At 40.1% G+C, this 26,511-nt stretch overlaps 1 protein-coding gene across 2 annotated transcripts in view; it reads right to left on the bottom strand.

Annotated features, from left to right (window-relative positions):
* rnf43 (ring finger protein 43) overlaps window positions 1-26,511 on the bottom strand; it is a 93,325-nt gene that overhangs the window by 28,428 nt on the left and 38,386 nt on the right. Inside the window, exons 1-2 of one of the 2 annotated variants that reach the window (XM_086057817.1) lie at window positions 23,137-23,386; window positions 12,154-12,267 (exon numbers count right to left, since the gene is read on the bottom strand). In XM_086057817.1, coding sequence (XP_085913943.1) covers window positions 12,154-12,267; window positions 23,137-23,304 — 282 coding nt within the window. In that variant the 5' untranslated portion in view covers window positions 23,305-23,386. Of the gene's footprint in view, window positions 1-12,153; window positions 12,268-23,136; window positions 23,387-26,511 lie in introns of those variants that run through there. The other variant, XM_086057816.1, reaches the window with a different exon arrangement.

Raw genomic sequence — 26,511 nt, 5'->3', positions numbered from 1 at the left:
GTATTTGGCGATCCACACATACACGCATGCAGGTGACATTCCAAGTGCGTCTATTTTGGAGACCTATTTCCCCCTGCGCGGCACTGCAGACATCTCACTGTTTGTGTATAAAAGTTTTGCGGTGATGGTGACGATAAACTCAACAAGACTCCAATGACTTTATGGAAGCTACGGTATGTGGCGTTTCAACGAGGGAAGAAGAGAAAAGTGAGAAAACATACTGCTGATGGTCAAGAAAAAAAAATCTCTCTACCATTCTTTATTGTCAAAAGAGCCATTTTTAGGCCAATAAATAACCAAAAAGCTTTCTGGAGCCGCAAAACATTTGAATATTGTGATGTTGTTATGTACTGAGAGCTAATTATAGTTGCATCATAAGAGAAAAATATGCGGCATCCACTTTGAGATTCATTTTTGGATTTATTTATCATTTTTTGTGTGTATTTTTTTATACCTCATTTTTCATACTTTTTTTGGACTTTTCTGCCTACATACATTTTTGGCAATTTTGTGAACAATTTATGGTAATTTTCAGGATTTCTTCTTTTGTTTTTGGACATTTTATTGTTACTTTTTGAAGATTTTATTTTCTGCCTTTAAAAATGTTTTTAATTCTCAGTTATTTTTGGCAATTTTCATGGACATTTAATTTAAATGTGTTTTTTTAATTTACATTTTTTACTTTTTACTTAAAATGACTTAAGTTAAAAAATATTTTTTTAATATTTAAAAAAATATTTATTCATTTATTTTTATTTAATAATTAATACATTTTAAGAATATTTCATCAAAAAAAAAATCTACTATTCTTTTTTTTTAAGAGATCCACAGGGAGCCGCGAGAAGAGGGACTAAAGAGCCACATGTAGCTCCAGACCGCAGGTTGCAGACCCCTGACTAAAAAAAAGAGCACGCCATACAAATGTAATGCATTTAGCATTGTAAATACCTAGCTCGTCAATGCCAACAATGGGAGGGAAACCAATCAAGGGCAAGTCGTGAAGATGAGAGGTGCCGCCGCTGGGGTGTATTCTGCTGCTGGCGTGCTGCGCGCACCTTTCGGCAAGAGAATTTTCCATTTATTTAAGGTGTCAGATGACTGGGGAGAGAGTGCCGTAGAGGGGCAGGCCCTTTGCACATCACTCACACCTCGTTGATAGCAGTGATGACAGCACTGAACTGAGCTAACGACAACAATGTTGCAGGTCAAAGTGACATCTGTTCAGTGTTGACCTGTAAGACCCTTTGACCTGCAGTCTCCTTGTTGTGACCCTCTACACCTGAAAACTTGCAATTCACCGGCTTCCGATGTACATTTCTATCCTATTTAAAGATGGTCAATGACAGACGGCTTATGTGCCGTTTAACAGAAGCAAGGATGTCACCCTCCCTGTCCAGTGATGGCAATGGTGGCCATAATGCAATTTGAGATTTCAGCATTCATAGCTCGTTGTGTAGACACAATTTGTTGTTGCTCCTTAGGTCAAAATCACTTGGTAAAAAAAAAAAAAAACACTAATAAAGATTTTAAATTAGGTAAGTCAATTATAATAAAGGACATTTTTGAGTACATTTGAGCAGTTTATTAAAAAAAAAAAAAACTTAAGGGTTGAGGAATGAACCCACAACCTTCAGGTTGGGAGACAAGCCACTCTACTACCTGAGCCATGCAGCTCCTGCTGGGTTTTAGCATATTGACGCCGTCAGGTGGAATCCCTGTACCTCCAAGAGGCCAGTGGCAAATATCAAGAGTGACGTGGCTCAGGTGGTAGAGTGGCTCTCTCCCAAGTTGAAGGTCATGAGTTCGTTCCTCAATGCTTGAGTTTCTTTCTTTCTTTTTATTTATTTTTTAAATAAACTGGTCAAATGTAGTCAAAACTCTCCTTGTAAAATGTACTTAGAATTTATAAGTGAAAAAACATTACTAGGTTTTTTCAAGTAAATATGACTCCTTTTTTCTTTACAGTACAGGTTGTTATTCAATCTGTCTCTCACCTGCTCACCCCTATTGTCATAATTAAAGCAACACTAAGGAACTTTCAATTTACGTTGATTATGGTGATGCCATATGGACAAAAGCGATATTGTTATGTCTGAAGGAAGACCACATTTCCTATGAGGACAAGCGCATTGCGTGTTTTTTTTTTTTTTTTAGCTCATTCCAGCAAGTGAAAACCAGGCCACTGTTGATCCTTGACTGTCCTTTCATCCTTTTGACGTACGCCATAAAGCATTCAGCATATTTGTATTTTTTTTTTGTGTGGTAGTGTTCCTACCATCCTTCTCAAAGTTGCTTAGTGGCAGTAGAAATGATACAGACCCTCTCAGGCCATGGCAACGGTACCACTCAACTAGTTTCATCAGAAGAGTTATGAAAATATTTAATTTGATCCACTTGCCAGGCCCAGAACTCGCTGAATCAACATGTGACAGAATGCAACACATAACTTAAAAAAATAATAATAGTGGCAAACAAAGAAATGCACTTTCCCTTTGAGCAGGGGAACTTGACACATTTTTTCGCATTGTTCAACTACAGCCATTTAATCTCAGTCAAACCAGCTGGTGACTTCAACACAGGTTTCTCTAATAACTAGCACATCAAAGGAAAACCAGCAAAGAAACAGGATCTGAACCAAGCATTTATTTTTTATTTTTTATGTTCTAATTCTCCCACCATATACTGTACGCTAGTTGTGGTGCTTCTCATGTTTGGGTGAGGGCAGAAGCCTTATCTCTTGATTTGGCTGTCCTTGGACTTCTAACATAGCAGACACTTGACAGGATGTCCCAACAACTGTCTGTGAATTTAATCTAAACCTCAGTCCGTCTTGGACTTGGTCTTGTTGTGCCAGAGACATCCCTAACTACTTGTTGCACATGTCATATGAAATAATGAAAATTCAAAATTCTATTTGGCTTCTTGTTCGTAAACAAAGTATAAATACTTTAGTGATTAACTCATTCACTGCCATTGACGGCTATAGACGTCAAGAAATTATATTAGTTAAAAAATGTTTTCCCACTTTTGTTAACAAGAGTATGCAAACCTAGAAAAAAATATTGTACATTTAGAACAGATATAAAATGTATGATTAATCGTGAGTTAACTATAGAAGTAATGCACTTAATTACAATTAAAAAATGTAATCGCCTGACACGATTTAAAAAGAAAAGATTAAAGAAAAGAGAAAAAGATCGTAATTAATCGCATGACTTCACTAGTTAACTCACGATTAATCACAAATTTTATATCTGTTCTAAATGTACAATAAAAAAAATTCTAGCTTTTCATACTCTTGTTAACAAAAGTGGGGGAAAAAATGTTAAACTAATAGAAATAGTTCAAATGAATTTTGGACGTCTATAGCCGTCAATGGCAGTGAATGAGTTATTAAAAATGCAATATGTTTACCGTAACATTTCCCTTCATTTCATGGCGAGTAATGGGAGAAGCCTAGTGACCAACTCAAGCTCATGTATGATTTATAAAGGTTTATAATTCAATACTGATGATTGTTTGGCCTTGGCACTGGCAGCTCGCTGAAATCGTGCTTCACACGTCAGCCTCGCACCTTCCTGTGCGGAGTTTACGTCTTCTGCCTGTGCTTGCGTGACTGATTTTCTCCGGCGACTCTACCTTACACATTCCAAAAACATGCACGGCAGGTCGAATGAAGACTAATTGTCTGTCTAATAGAGTCTGTCTATGTGCCTTGAGGTTGGCTGGCAACTAGTCCAAGGTTTAACCCGCCTCTCGGTAAATGTTATGATTTGTTCTGAACAGCCTAAGGCATTTTATTTTTGTAGACAGGTGCACTTGCACTCGGCATAAAAATGGGTGCTTCTTCTGTAGTCTACCGTGTTTGGGGCCGCGTTGAGCCTCGCTAGGCGTTCCGGTAGACAGAGCTGCCACAAGCACGGCGCATCTGGCAAATTTGGTGACAAAGAGCGGACTAGATATTAGACTCACAAAAACCCGGTCTAACTTGTGGTGCAACTTGATTTTGGTGGATTTGATCGAATTTGGCACTCCGCGGATGTTGGTGGTGGATGTCATCGTATTTCATTCATAAATACAGTATGACAACATTTGGGATAATACCTCAGAGTCATTCTAGAAATCAATTAATTGACCAAATTATTATCATTATCATTTTAAATAGAACCCCCTGACCTTGTGGGAGAGGTTCACAGGAATGCCACGGGATTAGCAGATGGGAACAGTATTATCAGGTTGGAAAAAATCTCAGTCTGATATGCAGTCATTTGTATGTTTCCTTCTGTATACAATAATGTTAGCCAAAAGAACTACACAACCCACTAGGCCAGGGTTCACCAATTCCGGTCCTCGAGGTCCGGAGTCCTGCAGTTTTTAGAGGTTTCCGCCTATCAACACACCTGATACAAAAGATCAGGATCGTTATCAAGCATGCTGATGAGCTGATTATGTGAATCAGGAATGCTAGTGCGCGGAAACATCTAAAACCTGCAGAACTCTGGACCTTGAGGAAGGGAATTGGTGAACCTTGCACTAAGCAATGCCGCTTCCGGTTGCGCTGCATTTCTTTTGTTTGGGGGGGGGGGGGGGGGTCACATAGATACATGTTAGTAGGTGCAAGGCGGTCTCACATTTGACTCCACCCCCTGATTTCAGTGGAAATGAGGGGAGCCGCTTCGACTGGACGGGAGCCGGTTAAGTTCCATCCCACAAATATATTTTTATTGTTGGGTGTTTTTTTTTTTGTACAGCCCCAAAAATCTTTTTGAGGTCATGTTGGTCATGTGGTGCCTGTTTCGGAATGGGAATAAGAAACAGAAGACTGAGATGCCCATGGATCTGGCTGGATAAAAACAACTCCTGCGGTTTGCCTGTTAGTATCATTACGAAAGAAAAGTAAAAGGAAAGTACCCAAGTCGGATCGCCGTGCCCTAAAAATGACAGCAATGGTTGACGTCAAGTAAACAGAAGGATCCAAAGTGGCCTAAAAGAAGGTAACCACTTGACTTCATGAAATGAACGAAGACAGTGGCGAACTTTAGCAACAGGGGGGAATGGGAGGGAAAACACTGTGGCATGAGGGACAACAGACGACTGAAGGAATACGTGGAAGTAACCGAGCAGACTGCACTGCAGGCTTTGTAAAAAAGCAGGGGGGGGGAAATAAAATTAAAAAAAACTTTTGTGAGGGATGGCGAGAGATGTGCCCTAAGCTACTTTTACATGATTATGAAGCTTGTGCGTTTGAGATGAAATGATCAAAGCAGAGTCAAAGAGCAGAGAGAATTTGGCCCTCGGGCAAACGGGAAGAAATGAACCTTGAAGAGGGATTATTATGATTTTTTTATTTTTTTATTTTTTTACTTCTTAACTTTTAAGCAGTGATTAACAGTATAAAAGTTGGACGCTAAACTTTGCGGAACAGGTATCGTTTATCCGTTTGAAGACACGTGTTTAAAATTCTGGAACAGACGAGCAAAGAAAACATTTCACGAGGGGGAAATGAATGTAAAGCCAGATCTCATTCTTTGTGTACCTGCTGCTTTTAAGATTTGCCCTCAACGTTTGAAAAATCCTCCTGCCTTTTCCAGATGTTGCCTGTGTTCTTGCGCCAATGAAAAAGATATATTGGACGCACTAGTCACAAAAGTTCCTGCTGCCGCTGTGGCTATTCAAGCTCTTAACTGCAAAACAGCAGGCAGGAATAGACTAAGGTCAGAGGCACCCCCTGCAGATAATGAGACATGGGAAGACAAAAACATTGTCATGAGGGTCATTCTTCTTCAGGCTTCCCTTGTTTTTGACCACTTCCTGTCACTGGAAACACTCGACCTGGACTGACCACCAAAGGAGATCTTCTTACACAATCCGCACAATGCGTTTTTATGTTAGGCCGAAGGCTACAAGCGGTGCCTTGACTTATAAGACGAATTTGTTTGTGACCACGCTCGTAAATCACACTCTCTAACCCAACTTGAAGAAAAAGAAAAAAAGAAGAAAAAAAAGAAGTATTTTTAATCAGGAAAAAAAGCAGTCTATAGTGTCCGTCATAAAACAATAATATTATAATGAAATACAATGTAAAGAATTTAACCGTTTCTGCGTCATGATTAATTTATTGAGGCTCCGTCTGTTTTGCTCAACTTGGCCACTAGTAGGCAGTATAATACAGCAATTGCAGACACAAGCTACTACTGTAAGTGATAAAGTAAGATTTGTCATTTATCACAGAGGACACATAATATATGCCTGAGTATTGTTATACTGTCTGTCTACATGTGTTGATGGACCGTTTGTGTTCAAATTTGATCTGTAATCCGTTATCAGATTAATCACATTTTCGAAATTTTGATTAATCACTTCATTAAAAAGGCTTTTTATCAACATTTTTCCCCCGCCAAATTTAAAGAGCAACCTGTTATGTGTTAATTCTTTCGACAAATAAAGTTATGAGGAGGTCGCCAACATTTTTTGATCCACTGCACGTGTTGATCCTCCTCTTTTTCTAATCAGTTACCTACTTGCATAATTAAAAAAATACCCCTATAGTTTGTCGTGAACAAATATTGTCATACACAAACATTTATTAAATGTACGTAGTTACGTTTATTGCTCAAACACAACCCGCGCTACCTTTAACATCAAAATTAAAAGTAGGATTCATCTGTGTTAATACATGATTAATGTGATCATTTTTTTGTGATTAATCAATAAGTTGACGCTTTTACTTCGACAGCCCTAGTTAAAACATTGGTTGCCTAAAAGCTATCTATGTCATATCGTATTTCTTGATTAGCACTGAGCTAGTTGAATTTTGCACAAGGCATAGTTATGTGATTGTTTATAAAAATAAAAATAAAAATAAATCCATCCATCCATTCATTCTCTGTACCGCTTCTCCTCACCAGGGTCACAAGCGTGCTGGATCTTATCCCAGCTGTCTGTAGGCAAGAGGCAGGCAGGGTACACCCTGAGCTGGTCGCCAGCCAAAAGTAGGGCATCATGCGATTCACTTGTTTTTTGTTTTATCAACTAGGAGGAGGGATGACGACCTTTCACATTTCAACCGGTACGTTAGCCAATCCTGGTACCTGGGAATTGATACCGGTACTCAACGGTAGCAATTTATCAGTACTTTTGTGTGCGTGTGGTAATAAATGTTCAATCTCGGCACAGCCAGTTCAGGGTCTAATCTGCCTACTGCCTGGAGCCCGCTGGGATAGGCTCCAGCACCCCCCGACCCTTGTGAGGAATAAGCGGTTAGGAAAATAGATGGATGGATGAATATTAAATCTCCCCATTTTTCAATTTAGCATCACCACACATCTCATTATCTGAATATGCATGTCTGCGAGGTCTGCATGAACATGACCGCTATATCCCGCTTTGGCGAATTCTTCCAGAAAGGGAGCATAGAATGGTGGCTTTATGCTTGTGATCCAGCACATTTCTAGGAAGGCAGTATGAAAGGGGCTTTTCTGACTTTCTGACTGCTAATCTTTTGACTCATCTCTGTGATCATTATCACTGTCATCATAATTTTAAGTATATTTTGTGGGGTCTTGATTCATTTTGATTAAGCTTTGTATCATTTTTGTAATGTGTAAAAAAGTGCTTCGTGTTGCAGATTTGGCATCGAGTGAAAATGACATCACAGTTGCTTCAGGGCTTATGAAACGACCAATCACGTCTCACCTGTTTTCTGAGTTTGGTCATTTGACGCTGGCAAGCCATAATTGGCCGTTACCTGAGCAACTGCCATGTTACTTTCAGATGACAGCAAGTGGCAAAATGGCCGCACCCTGAGATGGATTGTTAAAGGGTGGATTTGGCCGCTTAATTCTTATTCCGCCAAGTGCAAACACAATATTAATCAGAATGCTGTGTTTAGAAAAACTAGTGGGAGCACATAAAACATTGTTGCAAATTTTTTTTTTGAGGGTTGTTTACTACTTTGGAGAAATACACAAGTCTCGTCTTACAATCATGATTTTAGGAGTAATTGTGAAATCAAATGTGTCTTCTTAAATCGATGTATTTTTCAAATCAACGGCGGGTGCAGCTCGAGTAAAAACTGCTTCAAGTCACAAAAAATGTTGGCAAGCGAACAAAGTGTTGATGTCGTTTGATTACTTGGTGCTATTCCAAACGAGAACAGGATTTAAACTCCATTGAGTAACATTGACTTCCTTAATTCACTCACTTGATTTTTTTTGGTACGCATGCCATAGTTTCACCGTTGATCGGGAGCTGTGACTGAAAAGAAGGCACGGCACCGCCTATTGCCGTCTTCACACAAAGTGACCAATTTTCTCCAAGCGTTTGAACAATTTGCAAAGTAGTCTTCAAGAAACATGATCCACTAACGCACAAAGATCCACGCACATGCACAGGAAAAGCCGAGTTGACGACAACAGGATTACGGCACAATCGTGGCAAAGCCCTTTTCATCAGAGAGGAATAGAATCAATAAGCGAGGCTTTCTATGAGAGTCAACAGGTCCAGACATGGGCCAAACGCTCAATTCGTTGTGGGGGCTGTTCTCATAAAAAAAACCATGGATTCTTTGTGATGGGGATGGTTTGTGTGTGAATGAAAAGTCAGTGAAACCTCCCGAGCATAAAACTGTGCTTTGAACTTTGTAGATTACAGCATTTATTCAGAGCAAAGTACAGTAAGCCTTGTGTGGAGTTTAGACTCGGCCTCTTGGCACCGCAGCAATGCCTTGGCCCAGTGAGTCATGTGTTGCTTTGAGAACCGTTTCAAGGCTTTAGTGTCAACAAAAAAATAAATAAAAAATCTAATAACAGATAGCCTAATGGTTGGTTAAGGCAGTGGTTAAGTTGTTTGATTTGTTGATGTAATGCCACTGAAGCAACAAGATGGTTTGGATTCAGGCACATGAATGAATGTGAATGAACGGTTGACACTGTCGGTGAGTGTCACACATATGGACAGTGGGGATGGGCAGACCTCCAGGCATATAAAGCACTGGGGGAAACCCTGCAGTTTGTACTAGTAATATGAGGCGATCATACTTTTATATGGTTTCACGGTCATAACGGCCCTCCGAGTGAAAACATAATTACGATGTGGCCTGTGACAAAAAATGAGTCTGACACCCCTGACTTGCAAGGGTTATCATTGGACAATGAGAAATGACAATGTACCATCCATTCATTTTTAAAATGACGGTCATTGCAGGATTTGGTCGACCGCATGCTCGACTAGTCGCTAGTGAAATGAAAAGTGCTTGAAATGGAACTGACACCGGTTGCACTGAAGTGGGCTATGTGAACCACTAACCATGCTACTTAAGTCCTGGCTAAACATTTGTATTGGTTAAGGGTTCACTAAACAAACAGCAAGGAGGTCTATTTCTCTATATGACCGTGCTTTTATTTTTCCCTGCCCAAAATGAACCATCAGCCAGCACCTCCTTGGTCTCTTGTTACTTTTGACCAGGAATGCTGCGCCAATGTTGAAATAGAAAGGCATTCCAGAATGCTGTGCTGATTAGCTACGGAGGTAGCAACAGTCATATCGGTTTCTGTGCAATCGGGACAGCTGGAACGGTTGATCGTTGCAAAAGTACACGTTTTGATTTAGCACTTGCATGTGCAGGTGTACTGAAAAGATGTGTGAGAGGTCAGCGTCGATGATATTATTCTAACATTTACGTTTTCCGCACATTGAAGAATGATTCAATGCCTGAGTGTATGTGTACCAGTAGAGGGCAACATTTGAAGGCCAAACATACCATCACACAACCCGTTCTGTTCAACAGAGATCCGGACGTTGACGTCACGTGTCCCAAAATGGCGTTAGCGCAGCCATTTTGGCAGCATAGAAAGCGTGTCTGCCACTTTTAATAAACAATAATTGAAAACTGTTGTGGACCAGCTGCCACGACGAGAAGAGGCAACAAAAAAAAAAAAAGGATCGAGCATACTCCGGGCTACCAAAAGAGGAATCAATGCGTAGCCAATGGATCACAGCAGCCATAAAACTGGTGAACAACAAGATGGAGGATTCGGGATCCTCCTCATTGCTTGTGTAGCGATCATTTTATATCAGGTGAGTCAATTACCGAATCAGTTAGTCATGTAGATGTAGCTCGATTCTATAGTTATTAAATGACGGCAAATGACGTGATCGGGCACTTTGTACATGGTGGCTGAATCAGCAGATGCTAACTTGCCTACGATGCTAGCTTCAGGAAAAATGTGAGGGAAATAATCAGTTTTGTTCAAAAAGTCAAAACATAAAATATGTTTTAAAACTTTAACATTGAAAATAGAACACACATTTTTCATAAAAACGTATGCAAAATTGAGTCAATTGCTGGACAGATAAATGTCTTCTTCACCGCCCATTTCCACGCCAGCCTTATGAGGTGCTCCCCCTAGCGGCCCGCCAAGTAATTGCTCAATAAATAATGAACAATGGAGCCGATATAGCGGCTGTATATTAACTACAAATACCGATACTTGGCGTAGGCATATCGGAAATCGATCGGGAGACAAAGTATCGTGATTTATCGCGATATCGTCGCACTCCTGACACTATCGGCAATCCAACTTGTCCACCTAACGCATGTATATCATGTCCTTTTCATCAAAGTGAGTGTCAATGCTTCTGGGCGGAAAGTTGACGGATAAATGCTAGTTTTAGCCCCCCTCGTCATTGTAGTCCATTAACGTGGCGTCGCCATTTTCCTGCCACGGGGAGACTGTTCAGAGAAATAGTCACGTGACATCCGGATCTCCATTGGAGAAAGTGTTACACTTGTTGATATAGCAAAGTCAAATCAATGTTTTTAATCATTGCAAATGCACAAAATGACTGAAGTGGCTCAGAGAGAGGGAGAAACAAGTAGCTACTGTACAAAGCAATGCAAATTTTGGCCTCATTTTGTAACTGAGAATACTGAGCAAAAAAAAAAAAAAAAAAAAAAAAAGACGACAAAGTATAATCATAAAAGTTGGCAGCATTACGTTATTTAGTTTCCAGTCTATTTTTAGTACATGTGGTGCAAAATGAACCCTCTGTGGGCATCAGAGTATCTATAGATCAATGGGGTGGGTTACAGTCAGACTAAACTGTAAACAAGTCTCATTCAAAGAACCGCACATCCAAACCATCTGACTCATCCTTTTCAAAGGGGAGCAAACTAACCAAGCAGCTGCGTGATGAATTCCCTGAGAAAAAGAAAGAGAAAAAAAAGTCCACAACTCAAAGTGGTAGAAGGTTGCAGGTGGCCGGAGTGGCGCTTCTATCGGAACACATATTTACAAACCGCGTCAACAACAAGCCTCCTTTTCCCTCCTCCTGATTTCAAAGGCAGGCGGGAGGAAGCACTCGGAAGCAGCAGCCTTTTTGTCCGACAGGCTGCGTTTTCTTCATGGGACAACGCAGTGATGCCATTAAGGCTTTAATCAAAACCATTTCAGCATTAAGACTTGAGTGGCATCCCTCCCCTTTTTGCTTCCCAGTGAAGCGGCGGCGGCGGCGGGCGAATGTGTGGGAATGTCTCGACATCATCACCATGGCGGCCAGCTCTACAACATGGCTTTAAATTAGGGGAAAAGAAAACACAAGCTAAAAAAAGGCAGTCCCCTAACTATACTCCTGCCTGCTAATTTGCCACCACTTGAAAAAGGAGGAAAATAGCAACAGTTTTAACTCAGTGTGTGCGCGTGCGTGTGTGTGTGTGTGTATGGAAGAATACTTAAACACAAGGGAGATCCAGGTCACTTGCACATACATTTTAACCATTGTGGCTGGAATCTATCTATAAGTTCTGGCTGCTGCTCTCATATTAGAGGGGAGCAGAAATGAGATGGCCCGTGCTCCGGTTCTGATGGGCTGAGATGGGACAAGTGACAGCTGGCCTTGAACGTCTCGTATCCCGCAGCCAGGGATCGCTGCCACTTGCTTCGCAGCAGACTCTGATCTAAGCCCACTCTCCCCCTGTGCAAAATCCATCACCATCCACTTCTAAATCATTCCCATCTTCTCTTTAAGTTTAAGACCCGGAATAGGCTGTGGAATGATGATAGCGGGGAGCGCTTGCCACGTTGGAAAGGGGAAGGAGTCTAGTTTGAAAAAAAAGGAATGGAGATGGCACGTGTGCGTTTGTTTGATTTCTACCTTATTCAGCAGCGGCAGGCAGCGGGGAACACTCGGCTCCAGTTTGACAATGGTGATGAAGTCACTCTCTTGCCGATCATCTTCACTTGTGTTGCACAGTGAGAGAGGGTGGTACTGCACACACACAGACAAAAAGGCACAGTTTACAATCTTCCATTGCATTGGTGAAAGAAATCAAACAACAAATGAAGGTGATTACGGAAGAGGATTAGGCCCAGTGAGGAGAGAGAAAAAAAAAAAAGTTTGGCCGGATTCTGACTTTATTCTCAGAATCCTGACTTTAAAGTCAGAGTTCTCACTTTAATCTCAGAATTCTTACTCTAAAGTCAAATTGTTACTTTATTCTCAGAATTATCACTTTAATCACAGAATTATCACTTCAAAGTCAGAGTTCTGACTTTATTCTCGGAATTCTGACTTTAAAGTCAGAATTCTGACTTTTTTTCTAATAAAATCAGAATTCTGAGAATAAAGTCAGAATTGAAGTCAGAATTCTCACTTTAATCTCAGAATTCTGACTTTAAAGTGAGAATTCTCACTTTAAAGTCCGAATAATAGTAGCACTAATAAAGTCAGAACTTTTTTTTCTAATAAAAACCTAACTTTTTTCTCTCTCTTCACTGGCCCTAATCCTTTCACGTTAAGGTAACAAATGAATAGAGAAGAAAAAAATGCGATGATTTTTTATTACTTATGTTGATAGGAGTTCATTTTAAAGATGTACTTTAATTCAAATAATATGCAAAGCCAGGAAAAAAAAACCTAAAGACGAGAGAGAATCAATGGAATATCGTGATATAGCTATTAGGGATAAAGCGATTATGAGACGGGCCGATTATCGGTGCCGATATTCAGCATTTTGAAGGTTGATTAAAGATCTATTTAGGGAGCTACGTTTTCAGTTAACTTTATAAGAGATGCTGCTGACCTTGGGAACGCTCTGCACAAACTTCCCACCCCGCCTCCGACCTTATATTAACGGCCTACGAGCTGTATACGTCTCATCTGTACGTATGCCGTATAGTTTATACAGTAATTTGCTCGCGAGGTTGGAGGAGCAAAATGGCCGCCCTGCGACCTGTGGCTTGCGCGGGCGTGTATGGGCTATTGGCTATCCAGTCGTATATTCAGGTGAGTGGGTGTGACAATCAAGTGGTACTTCTTTCCTTTAAAATGCTAAACTGTGTTGAAAGTCCTATTTCCAACCATAAACAAGATGACTTGTCAAGTCATGTAGTTTAAGTCGAAGTCAAGTCGAGTCTCATGTGAGCAAGTCAATTATTTCCCAAGTTTTTGGCAAGCAAGTCACAAGTTCTAAAAATGGTAACTCGGAGTATTGCAAAGTCTGACTGATCTCGGATTTTTGACACTTGAATTTTTGAACAACACACAATGTGACATTTTGTGTATGCAAGACCTGCAAAATAAAAACGACTCGGCGACATATGAAGAATGTTCAATTTCCATCAGGCTACCACATATAAAAACACATTTGTGCTTTTAAAGAGGAACATGTCTAGGAATGCGATTTCAAGCAGATTTGATTAGCGCTGATAACATTCACACAACTCATAAATTATTATTTTTTCCTTACTTTTTTTTTTTTTTTTTTAGAACTTTTTATCAACTAAAGAATTTTATCAGGTTTGCTTGAGGCTCCAGACAGACCAAGACTTCAAGGATAAATCCCTGTATTATCAAAACGAGAAACTGTGCGCCCCTGCTTTATCTGTGTTTTTAAAGCCTTTGTTTTTATGGGTTACGAGTACACAAGTCCGGATTTAGATTTGCATGCCTTTAAGTCAGTGTCGTACCATTTTGTGTCATCACATACCATGCAGCACAGAGCACTACTGGAAGAGATGCTGCGTAATTAACAGCAAGAAGAAGAAGAAGAAGAAGCCTCTTTAAGTTCAATACTGTAGCAAGTCATTTTTACATGTCCTCCATAGTGTTTTGCAATATGCTAGCATAGCATAGCATTAGGATAGCAACCTTTCCGCAAGATGAGGTAATATGGTTTGTTTGAACAATTAGTTTTTTTCAAATATACATCATCGTTTGATTCTCCTTCGTTGTATGTGTCAGATATACAGTAAATTTCAACTGAGCGTGACAAATGCACTGCCGGACCACGGTAGTCCTCTTCATGTGGCTGCGGGCTGAGGTCAACAGGGCTCCCCCTCATCTTACCCGGCGGAAATCCCTAAATTAACCCCCCCCCCATGGGTGACATCAACAGCTGGCACCCTGGCCAAGGAGGATTTGACGTAATGTTCTACAAAGGGCTGGTGTTTGTCCGTCAGAGGGCAGAAGCAAAGATGGAGTGAAAAACAGCAGTCCTGAAGAAAAGAGAGGGAGCCCCCTCACGTTCTTGCTGAACGCAGCCAATGCCCACCTCAGGAAGTAACGCAGCGAGACCCCTGGCCTGCCCTGCCTACTGTTCTGCCAGCTGCCGCGACCAGCCCACATTTACTAGGACTGAATTAAAGGCTGGTTTAATGAGATGGCATGACCTCCCACTCTTGTTAAGTATTAGCTCTACTGAAGATGTTCAAAAGGAGTCCTACGCGGTTAAAAAAAAGGCTTTAGTGAAACATTACAACCGGCGCTTTTTAAAATCGTATAGCTCTCATCGTCCAAATTGCCTCCACTTCTAAAATACAATGAAAGTAAGAAATGTTGAATTTGCCTAATTAGGTAAGATAAAAAAAAAAATCATAGATGAAGCAATTTCTGGAAAAATTGTGCGTGAATGCCAAACTGCCGAACGAAAAAAGAAATATAGAAACTTGTAATCATAATGAATGAGGTGTAATGTTTTAAAATATGGAATTATGTTTGAAATTATATTAAATGATATTGAAGAATGTAGAATGTTCTCGCACGGAAAATGGATACATGCATTTATTGATATGGAATGCTATTGAACGATATTAGGTGAAATGATATTGGTGAAAATATGTGCGCGAAAAGTGTGGAATTTTTAGTATGCGGGAATGTTGGAAATCATTCCCAAGGTGAACTAAATGAGTTTAACATTTTTGAATGTTGAATGGGAAAGAATTGATGAATGTGTCATTGGAAATGAATATTGGAATTTGCCGGTCAAAAGCATGATGAGGAACGTGGAAAGATTTTGCACAGGTGAAATATATCAGATTGAATGGAAAAGTGAATTGAAAGAGGCGAGCGCTTGAATTTTGAACAGGAACAATACTGAATTTCTAATAGGAATGCTACAAACCCTAATCCTAAATCCTAACCCAAACCCTCACGACTAACCTAAGAAATTTTGTCGGTGAAGAATATGTGATATTTAGTGGAAAATTTGGGATTTTTTTCCCATGTGAGAATTGGGGGAGTGCTGAAGATTGATGCAAAGATGAATTGAATGAGCTGAACAGTTTGAATTTAGAATATGAATGTCTCATTCGAAATGAATGGGGATTTTGGGGTTGAAAAATAAAAGGAAAACAAATTGAAAAATAATTGAGAAAAATAACAGACTGCGAAGCGTGAATTTTTGCAACATGTTGAAGTTGGAATGGTTTAAATCGGTCAAGAATTGTAGAAGTAGTTGAAGGACAAATAACGGCGGAATCCAATGCTTTCGGCATTCACACAACAAAGTCGTTCAATGTGTGAATGTGCGTCACCAGCGCTGGCTGAATTCCCAACATGGCCGCCAAAGACACCCAAATATTGCCAACTACCAATCCAATCAGATGAAAAGCTGTTTCCCATATTCAATTTGAGGCGAACAGCGACACAATCAGAGAAAACGTGTATTTACATATTGAATATTATGGATAAATTGAAGATTCCAGGCAAGGACCAACTAAAATGAAAAAGGGCATTCTGAACATTTCCAACCTAAATTACATTGAAAACCTAATCAGAGGACATCAACAGTTACATTTTGTTTTAATTGTGGCATGGATCTTAAAAAAAAAAAAAAAAAAAAAGTTTGAACGAGTAATTCTATTTTCAATATTTCTAAGGAAAAACAAATCTGAGATTGCCTGGAATGGCTTGTGTTCAAGTTCCCCGTTTCGAAGGCAACAACCTTGTGGGTTAGGTGCTTTACATCTTTGACAAGAGTGAGCATTATTTTCTATTTTCGTCATGCCCTCACCACTCGGCATCAGATGACTGCAACCACTTTGCATGCGCCACCGTGGGTGCCGTCTAGCATTTAAAACCCACGCTTGCCATCCGGGTTCAAATGGCATTAGGACAGACTGAAACGTCTTCATTTGGTTTTTGTGTGGCCTTGAGAAAAAAAAAAAAAAGGGGCCTGGGAAACCAAATCACCAAGTCTCCATTTCACAGAGACAAGAAACCACAGGGCATGCAAACAGTTCCCCACAGACTGTTAACAATGCTCACTCCTCCATTCCGCCTCCTCCTCATCTGTCTCGATCTGTTGCAAACTGACGGGGACATGTCCCTTGGCTCTTTTGTAGCCACGATTAAAGGCATTCCTTTCCAGTTCAATCAAAGGCTGTTATAAAAAAAAATATTCTGAGGCAAGAAACTAACAGCTTCAAAAACAAATACAGGGACAGAAAAAGAGAAAAATAAAGAGTAGCTGTGGTGAGAAGTCAATAATATTTTCCCCTTGCTTAGGCCTGCGGATGTTCTTTTTTCATTTGCCAATAATCAGCAAGAGAGCTCTCTAGTTCATCTGCTGCCAGCCAGCGTTGGAGGGAGGAAGCTCATCAGGCTCTTTCATTCAATGGCTGGCATTTCATTTTCTGAAAAAGAACTTCTGGATTGAAAACTGAATGCAGTGTCATTCAAGTAATGCTGAGCGATTACCGCGCTCACTCAAACACTTGATTAATTGTATAGAGTGGAGAATGGCGACATCGTCATGATTTTTTTTTGCTTTGTTTTGCCAGCCAAAATTTGAGGTATGAGTAAGCGTCAGATACACCACTGCTTAAATGAAGTGTGTGTGATGGGGGGTGGGGGGGAGGGGGTGATCATTAATTGATGCCCTCGGATCATTTTTTATTTTTACTTTATTTATTTATGTATATATACATTTTTTGTTGTTATTTCCATTTAGATTAATTTATTTTATTTTATTTTTGAATTATATTTTTTTATATCTGTTTTTATTTTCACTTTTAATTAATTAATTAATTAATTTATGTATTCATTTATATATTTTGGATTTGGGCAGTTTTGACCCTCCATAACAGTCAGCTGTTTATTCAAGCGGACAAACAAACCTTTTTTTTTTTTTTACACTGGCCACTCCCCCTTAAAAGCCCACACCGAACACATAAATACAACACTGTATAAAACCAGTTTTTTTTCTATTTTATTATTGTTGTACAACAGTGTTACAGTTGAACAATGCTGTATTTAACTTCACTGTAGTTAACCTCGATAAACGTGCACACTCGTTTACCTACATTTTATATTTAGCAAGTGACTCAGACTCAAAAAGCTTACTCTAAAATACTACACAATGCCCTTTGTGCTTCCAAATCTTCAAAGGCAAGCACATAACGCAATCGCTCATAGAAGGAACTGGCATCTGTTGCATCAAAGATTAACGACAATTGGACTGTTCTTGTCCCAATTTTGCTCCTTCTCACCAAGTACGTCAAACGCCCGACAATTTTATTGTCTTTTCTAATAGTCTTATAAGAATGTCTTTAAAAAATTATCTTTATGTCTGAGTTGTATTAAGAGTGGATTTGTCCCGATATTGGTGTCCAAAATGAGTCGGGCTGGCAATCTTAAATAATGAAGTTGGACTATGACGTGATGGAATGGAGCCAATCAGAGAAGCTCTCTGACTGACAAATGAAGAAGCGGTGGCAAATAAAACAAAGTAATGTCCTACCTGATCACAGACTTATATATGAATGTACTAACAATGCCGCTGACACAGATGATCACAGTTTTTGTTTAAAACATTTTTTTTTTTCGATTTGAGTTTTAGCTATTTTGTAAACTATAAAGGCCTAGATACACCAATCCGATGTCGGGAGTTGGACAGCATCGGGCCGTCTGATCGTAAAGTCGGATCGAGTTGGAATAGGTCACTTGACAAGTATAGCAACTGTTTGTAATTAGTAAATATTATTATCTTAGCTGGCTAACCGGTATCAATGGTTTACGTTTTTATATCCCGTAAAGAGGTTTTCGGTTGCCTTTAGGAATAATGACTACCGCCACCAATGGTATGGAGGGGAATTACTTCTCACGCAGTGCGGTGTGTAATTACGTCATTTTTTTACACGACGTGCCGACGTCTGGGCCGACGTCGAATTGGTGTATCGAGACCTTAACAGACTCACACGGGATCCAAATGAGGAGAAACTGTATGGAAATGGAGGACTGTTAATATTTGCATGGTGTCTGGCGGGCCTGAACGATTTTGAAAAATAATCTCATCGCGATTTTTACCCCCTCATTATTGCGATTGTGGTATCATATGCAATTTTTGAACAAAAACAGGCAGTAAATGATTCCGTATTACAGTAAAAAAAATATCAGATTGAAATGTTTTGGTCCTATAGGTCACACTTGCACTGAAATAAAGGCAAACGAACCATGTATGAATATTCCGATTATAGTTAACACTTTGACTTTCAGTCTTTTAAGTGTTCACTACTATGACTTCACAAAATTCTAGCAAACAAATGTATCATAAATCTGATTATAACAATATTACAAACTAATCTGTGATTTTATCACTTCAACTTTTTATGTTTCATTTATTTATTTATTTATTTTTCCTTAACTTTTCATGTTTCATGAAACGACGTGTAAACATGCGTACTACACTTCTTTAGCACTGAACTTATTACACTACGTAAATGTATAGAATACACATATACAGTCCATTAAAAAAATAAAATTAAAGCCAAGACTTTTTATTTTTCCCCAAACTGCAGTCTTTGCGATTTGAAAACTGCATTATATTACAGTACAATGTTGATTTGAGTTTGAGAAAGGAGCGACTTCATATCCCTCCCCTGTTCTCTGCATTTACTTCAACTTCAGGTGATCTTCACTACATAACTGTGAGTTACCTTAATACGAGCTCGTCTCTATTGTGTAAGGTGGTGGTTATCATTAATAAGTAGCAATTAAATGGATTATACAACAAGTTGGCCGCCCGTGGATGTACTTTTTATGTGCGCCAACGTTCCAAGCAGAGGCTCGTCGTCTCTTCCAACCGTGCCGTGTTCACATGAAAGCGGCGCCGAAAGATCACATGTGCCAAATGAACAGAGGTCCTTGGAAAGTCCAATTTGAGACCCGTCGTTAAATTTAGGCCCCAAAACGTCATGTGAACAAATGGCCAAAATGTCCAATTTGTTTCTACTCTTTCATAGCACTTGGAAAAAGCATCAAATGCAAACAAGCAGGAGACATTAGTGCCTCAGACCTGTCAAAACAAAAGGCGCGTCTTGTCCGCCTCACTTTATCAACAGTGTCAGCCTGTATTCAGTAGAATTTACCACAGAGAATGACTTCAAGAAATGTGATGCCATAATAAGACCAAAATAATTACCAGTGGTTCTTAATTTGTTTGGATGTTTTCTTAGAGCAAAATGTTTATATTCTAGAAATGGCAAAAAAATCTGTGTGAAAAGAAGTGACAAGTTGGAGAGGTATTACGGAAAACTGACTGTTTCAATTCCTTGCATACAAATATTTGAGTCATGCACAGCGTGGGACAATCAAAAAAATGGCCGCCTTCTGACATTGATAAAAACTCCGCCCCACCCCTCCCCAATGCAACTGTGGAGTGTGCAGGGTCCGCACACGCTACTATAAAGGGAAGATAAAAGCTGATAGGTGCAGTCAGAGTAAAACAGTCAGGGCTCTTCGTACTCATCTGGGCATTGGTGGAGCATGCATGATGTAGAAAAAGCTTTAACATTACCCTTTTAAACGGCGCAAAGCACCTTTAACTCACGCTCTAAAAACAGTTGGGTCAAAAGTAACCCAATTATGGTTCAAAAATGGACCGATCCACTTTATGGGTCAATTTGACCCAACCATCAATGTTTTTGACCCAAATAAAGGATCTGACTAATATTTACGAGTAGTTCTCCACTAAAAGACTCAAAGTTGGGTCAAAAAGACCTAAGTAGAGGATCGGTCTATTTGCGACTCATAGAGTGCTTATTCCACCAAACGCAATATTTACCAGAATACTGTATTTAGACTAGTGGGGCTGCATAGAACATCCATCCATCCATCCATTTTCTGTACCGCTTGTCCTCACAAGGGTCGCGGGGTTGCTGGAGCCTATCCCAGCTGGCTTCGGGCAGTAGGCGGGGTACACCTTGTACTGGTTGCCAGCCAATCGCAGGGCACACAGAGACGAACAACCATACTCACAATCACACCTATGGACAATTTGGAGTGTCCAATTCACCTGCCATGCATGTTTTTGGAATGTGGGAGGAAACCGGAGTACCCGGAGAAAACCCACGCAAGCACGGGGAGAACATGCAAACTCCACCCAGGAAGGCCGAAGCCCGGACTTGATCTCACAACCTTTGCACTGGGAGGCGGACGTGCTAACCAGTCAGCCACCGTGCCGCCTGCATAGAACATATTATTGTCAAAAATAAAATTTGGGGTTTAAAGAGAATTTGGGGAGCCGCTTCGATTGGCCGGGAGTCGGCTGCGTCCCACCTCACAAGCAAAATACCGAGAGAAAGAAAATTCCACCTTGCACACAGCGAGACCACACTTTTGCGCTGGGCATAAAATTAAGCCCTTAATGCTTTCTTTAAACAATGGCACCCATCTTGAAAATTCTGCCAGGTTTGATAAAGTTGAACGATCAAGTGCAAGAAACACAAAAAATACAATCTTAAAAAGCCTGGCAGGTGAAACGTGTGCTTCTCCCGCCGCATACTGTCGAAGCCACAAAAGATGAAAAACGAGATCCCTTTAGCAACTTCCCGCGCACGCTAGTTCCAATGCACCCTGCATACATGTACAACATATAACATACCAAGGCTACCAACCATCAACTCCGAGCGCTCCATCAGCCTCAGGCTCAGCAATGCGCTATAGGTTTCAAAGCTCCCCAGTTAAACATAAACACAACACTTCCCTGTCATAACAGGTCAGCGGCTCGGCAACCCCAGCAGTTTGTTAGCATTGCAGTGATCCCTCTTCCACGGAGACACGGGGGCCACGTCCACACGTCCTCCAGGCTTCCTCTGGCCCTTCGCTGGCCTGCAGGATGACTCCACCTCGCTCACGTTTCCACAACATCGCGAGGAGAGAAAATCAGATAGACTTTTTTGCCTTGTCAATCACTTTGGGAAATTTGACCCGATGCGCGGCGTGGCATTAGTGAGACAAGTTTAGCAAAGTAAAGAGGAATTAATACAGGAGAGCATCAAAGTGAATTTTGAAGTCACATTTCTGTCCACCGGCTTTGTACTGTTCGTGATTAGTTCTTGTCTGGTTTTTAGTTTACATTGAACCGCAACGTGAACATTTATTGATAAAGTCAGACTGGTATATAATGTGACCACTTTAAACAGGAAAAAAAAGGGTGTATAAAAAGGTGAAATCAGTTGGAAATTCCTCATTGCTCTTCAAAAGGATAAAATGTTCAATGGTCAATATAATTGAAACCGTCTGCATTAAAGCACTTAATGATGCTGGATTGCGATGGTCTAAATATTTGTCATAAACACAGTCAATTAGGGATAGGCCGATTATCGACACAGATAGTCGGCCTTTTGATGAATATCAGTATCGGCCTTTAAAAAAAAAACACTGATGGCTGATAAAAGATCCATTTAAACTGCGTTAATAACCGGTAACTATTTATTTACATTTTCAGTTAACTTTATAAGCAATCTTAATGACCCTGGGAATTCTCTACACCTTTTCTTTTTGTTGAAAAATTTCAGCCATTTTCAAATTTGTATTCGCTGCAGAAAATTATAGGAGCTATGCTATTTCCGTTTTTAAGTTTTCATTTAACTTTTTAACACTTACTGATAACTCTGGGAGATCACATAAAAAATGGATTAAAAAAAACTTCAATAACTCGCAAATCTGAAAATATTTTCAAATAAACATATGCTATAAGATTTTTTTTGTGCTACCCCCCCCCCCTTTTTTTTTTACTGTAAATGGATATTGGCTCTTAATATCGGTTATCATTCTCCTTCTCCAAACATATCGCTCTATCGCTACAGTCAATGAAACAAATGCTACGTAGAAATGTGTGTGAGTGGAAAGGTTTTACTCATCACACCTGCTGTGGGAACTTGGAAAAGATAAGCCTGACTGTACTGTAGCACGGATGAGGGCAAAGTTGCTACAAATATAGAAAGGTTGACTCTGCCGCGGACAGCAGTGGGTTGGTTCGGTGTGTGGTTGTCTTTGGTATTAAATGACGACAGGCTGCTCAGGAGGATATCATGTTATATACTGTATATATTTGATGTGTATTTCGGAATCTCACAGCTGACATTTCTCTGTGTGAGTAAACACTGCAAGATAGTCCATGCCATGCAATTATAATCCACACGTTGCCACATTTCAAGTTAATTAGGAAGACATCTGCCTTAAACAAAACAAACAAAACGAGCATAAATCAGTTGACTGAATCAGACTTTAAACTTGGATGAGGTTCACCCAGAAATGTTCTTGGCAAAAAAACATCCTAAGATTCCAAACTAAAAAAAGCCTTCAGATGATAATTTTACACTGTATGTCATAACCTAATATTATGTCACCCAGCAGGAAAGGACTTTTTTTTCGCCTACCACTGATGTCAGAAAGAGACAGTGACATTGAGGGGAAGTGAACGCAAAATATAAATACAAAAAATAAATTAAAGGCTTTTCCACGTTATTCATGTGGTCACACTGTCCGCGCACTTAGCATCTCCTTAGCGACTTGCCAGTAAATAGTTGAAAACAACATCTCTTATGTGACCGTTTAAAAACCGTGATTCCCTACCAGGGTGCAGTCAGTGTGCCACGAGAGATCATCAGGCTGCTCGTACTGTACGAAGTGCACAAGTATGTATGTCGAATACGGAGACGGGTGGAAGGCTTCGGAGGGGTTAGCGTTGCCGGTGGTGTGGGCATGAGGCCAAGAAGCGCGGAGCTCCTCGTGGAATGCCATGGAAAAATGAGACAGAGGAATGCAGACTCCACAAAGCAGTGTAAACAGGCTGGGCGCAGAGAAATGCTGCCACGGCGCTTTGAAGTCGCTTCAATCTCCTCAGCGCGCCGCGCACGCGCGCGCGAGCGAGGATTCTGGAAAGCGAGTGAGGCATTCCATGTACGCAGGTTATACAATTCTGAATTTGCCCTCATTTATTTGCTGGGGAAAAAAGAAGAAGCACTACTCAAGTCGCACAGAAGTTCCTGATGCTCTCATGCATGAAACTCATATCTTAACTCATTCACTGCCATAAATTCATAAAAAAAAAGAAAAAAAAGATTATTAAAAATTTGGGGCAAGAGGTGATTACATTTTTTAATCGCAATCAATCGCATGACTTCACTAGTTAACTCACGATTAATCACAAATTTTATATCGGTTCTAAATGTACAATAAAGAAATCTAGGTTTTCATACTCTTGTTAACAAACGTGGGGATTTTTTTTTTTAAACTAATAGAAATAGTCCAAATGAATTTTTGACGTCAATGGCAGTGAATGAATTTAAAAAAAAAGAAAATATAAAAAATTTGGGGCGTTAGGCCATTAAAGTTTTTAATCGTAATTAATCGCATGACTTCACTCGCGATAAATCACAAATTTTATATCTGTTCTAAATGTACAATAAAAAAATTCTAGGTTTTCATACTCTTTGTTAACAAAAGTGGATTGAATGATGAGTGATGAGTGATGAGTGATGAGTGATGAGTGATGAGTGATGAGTGTGAAGAGGGCGAGAGGCAATTACATTACATAAAATCACCAGCGCCACAACTTTGACCTGGTTTATACAAAGTACACACAAAGTCACAAAAACTCACACTTCTTTTGTTGTCTCCCTGAACACAAAGCAGTGACCAGAGGGAATTTTACGATGTGACTTCGACTGTATAACTGCAACCACCCCACCCCCCCCCCCCCCCCCTCCCCCACCCCACACTATACACACCTCTGTAAGCATTGCTTCAATATGGCCTTTCAAAATCTTTGTTGAACATGCAGCAGTGATATCAGACTAAGAATGTCTCCGGTGTAGACAGCAGACATGCAGGCACCGGAGCCGCTACCTCAGCGCCGGAGCCAGCAGGCTGCGGAATCCACTGAAGTGGGCAGGTAAACACGTAAAACGTTGCCCTTTGGAACACCACTCTCGTCATACCGGTGTGTCATGAACCCGATTTTGTTTCTCATCAAAGGGTTGCAACGTTTTGGAGACATAAGTATATTTAAGGCCTTGTCCACATAAATAGGGTTGTTTTTAAGACACAATTTCCTGTGCTTTGGCTTTTGGGGATTTTAGAAAAGTATTGTGGGCATCCCTGATCAGATGTTTTTTTTTTTTTTTTGCTTGATTTCTGCTTTCTCATAGAAAAAACCCCCAGTGACCTGGCTCGATTGGCTACATTCTCACCAAGCCAATTAACTAATTTGCTCCCAAAAACATATAAATACGTTCTATTTTAAATATTACCATGGTCCCAGAAACGTATCTATACGTTTTTAATGTTTGTTTGTTTTTTTATGCTAGAGCATACAGAAGGCTTTGATGCAGCCTCTGAACTGAAGAGAACGCTTGAAGCAATGGTAGTTATTACAAAAACGGCCAGCAGGTGGCAGCAGAGTATAAGAGATTAGCCAGGGCCATGTTGCAAAAAGCTCTTTTCCCCAGTGTTTTAAACAGATTTGTGAATAATGACTAAACTTAGCTATATTCTAATGCTAATTGCTGCAAAACGGAAACAGAAATATACTTTTTTTCCTGATGAAAAAAGAGACTCTAATCTTTCTTTTCAGCCGGGCTTCAGTGAAAATGGATCTGAGTGAATGAGTTAAGATGGTGTGAGTGTGCCGAGATAAGGTAAATTTGTATTAAGGTAAACACTGTTCCTGTTTTACTTTGTCAATTTTACTTTTGTTGAATATAAATAAAGCAGTAAAAGCCACCCCTTTTTATCCATCTCAGGAGGCGGCCATTTTGCCACTTGCTGTCGACTGAAAACGGCATCACAGTTGCTCAGGGCTTGGGTTACGACCAATCACTGCTCATCTTGGGGAATGGCAATATGGCCGCCTCCTGAGATGGATAAAAATGGATGGCTTTTACTGCTTTATTTATATTCAACACAAGTAAAATTGACAAAGTAAAACAGGAATCGTGTTTACCTTAATACAAATTCTTGACACACTCACACCATCTTAACTCCTCCTGGATCCAGCAATTAAACGTAGTAAGTCTAACTGACAGTGCCTCAGCCTAGACATTGAGTGGGTGACACATCCAAAATATCTCCTCCAAGTCTCCAGAGAATGAGGTGGTTTTACAAAGATGGCATTATTTATACATTCTTCCTCATTAAAATATTTCTGGCACATAATTACAGAAGAGGCTCCGCGTATTGAGCTTAGAAGTACTCTCCCTCAGACTGCAAAACACATGGCGCCTTTCTACCACAGCGACGACATTCTGGTGTACTACTTCCTACTTTAAGGAACTTGCAGCAGTCGTCTGTGCCTCTCTGCGGGATGAAAGGTAAGTCTGTCATCAATGCTATGCTGCCAAATCACATGCAGGCTTTTAAATTGGCGCTTGCTGGTGTATTCTAGTACGCCGATAAATCTCTTCACTGCGGTTGGCAGGCCAACCGCCGCTGTAAGTGGACACAATTCTACTTGAGCACAGGACTAGCTAAAAGGATGGCTAGCGTTGATCTTAACCCGGAAGCTCTTATATTGTGCAGGCTAAACTCTTGCTTATGGAGTTGGTGCTACATAACTTAACGACACCCCAGTTGGAGATTAATGTAAAACAATTACACACATTATAGAAACATACCCAGTGCTAATGCTAGCAGTCAATGTAAAATCACATTGACATGCTAATAAAAAAACTAGCATGAAGTTCCAAGAGTGATATTCCCTCAAATAATGAATATATTCATTATTTCAGGAATATACAGATACAGACAGGTAATATAACACTACTCAAAGGCATATCTTCATCATAATCTGTGCACTTTGTAAGTTCCCACGTTAATTCCCCTATTGTCGTTGTGACTTTAAGGAACAAACAAAACGAAACAAAACTTTTAATATGACAAGTTGTAGATTGATCTTATCAAATGTTCTTGTGCTTGACTGCGGGAATTGCCAGAGATAATTACTACATC

The sequence above is a fragment of the Leptonotus elevatus genome, chromosome 16, assembly GCF_054856555.1.
Source record: "Leptonotus elevatus isolate MCC_2025b chromosome 16, RoL_Lele_1.0, whole genome shotgun sequence".
NCBI lineage: Eukaryota > Metazoa > Chordata > Actinopteri > Syngnathiformes > Syngnathidae > Leptonotus > Leptonotus elevatus.
This window is presented reverse-complemented; position numbering and strand designations above follow the sequence as displayed.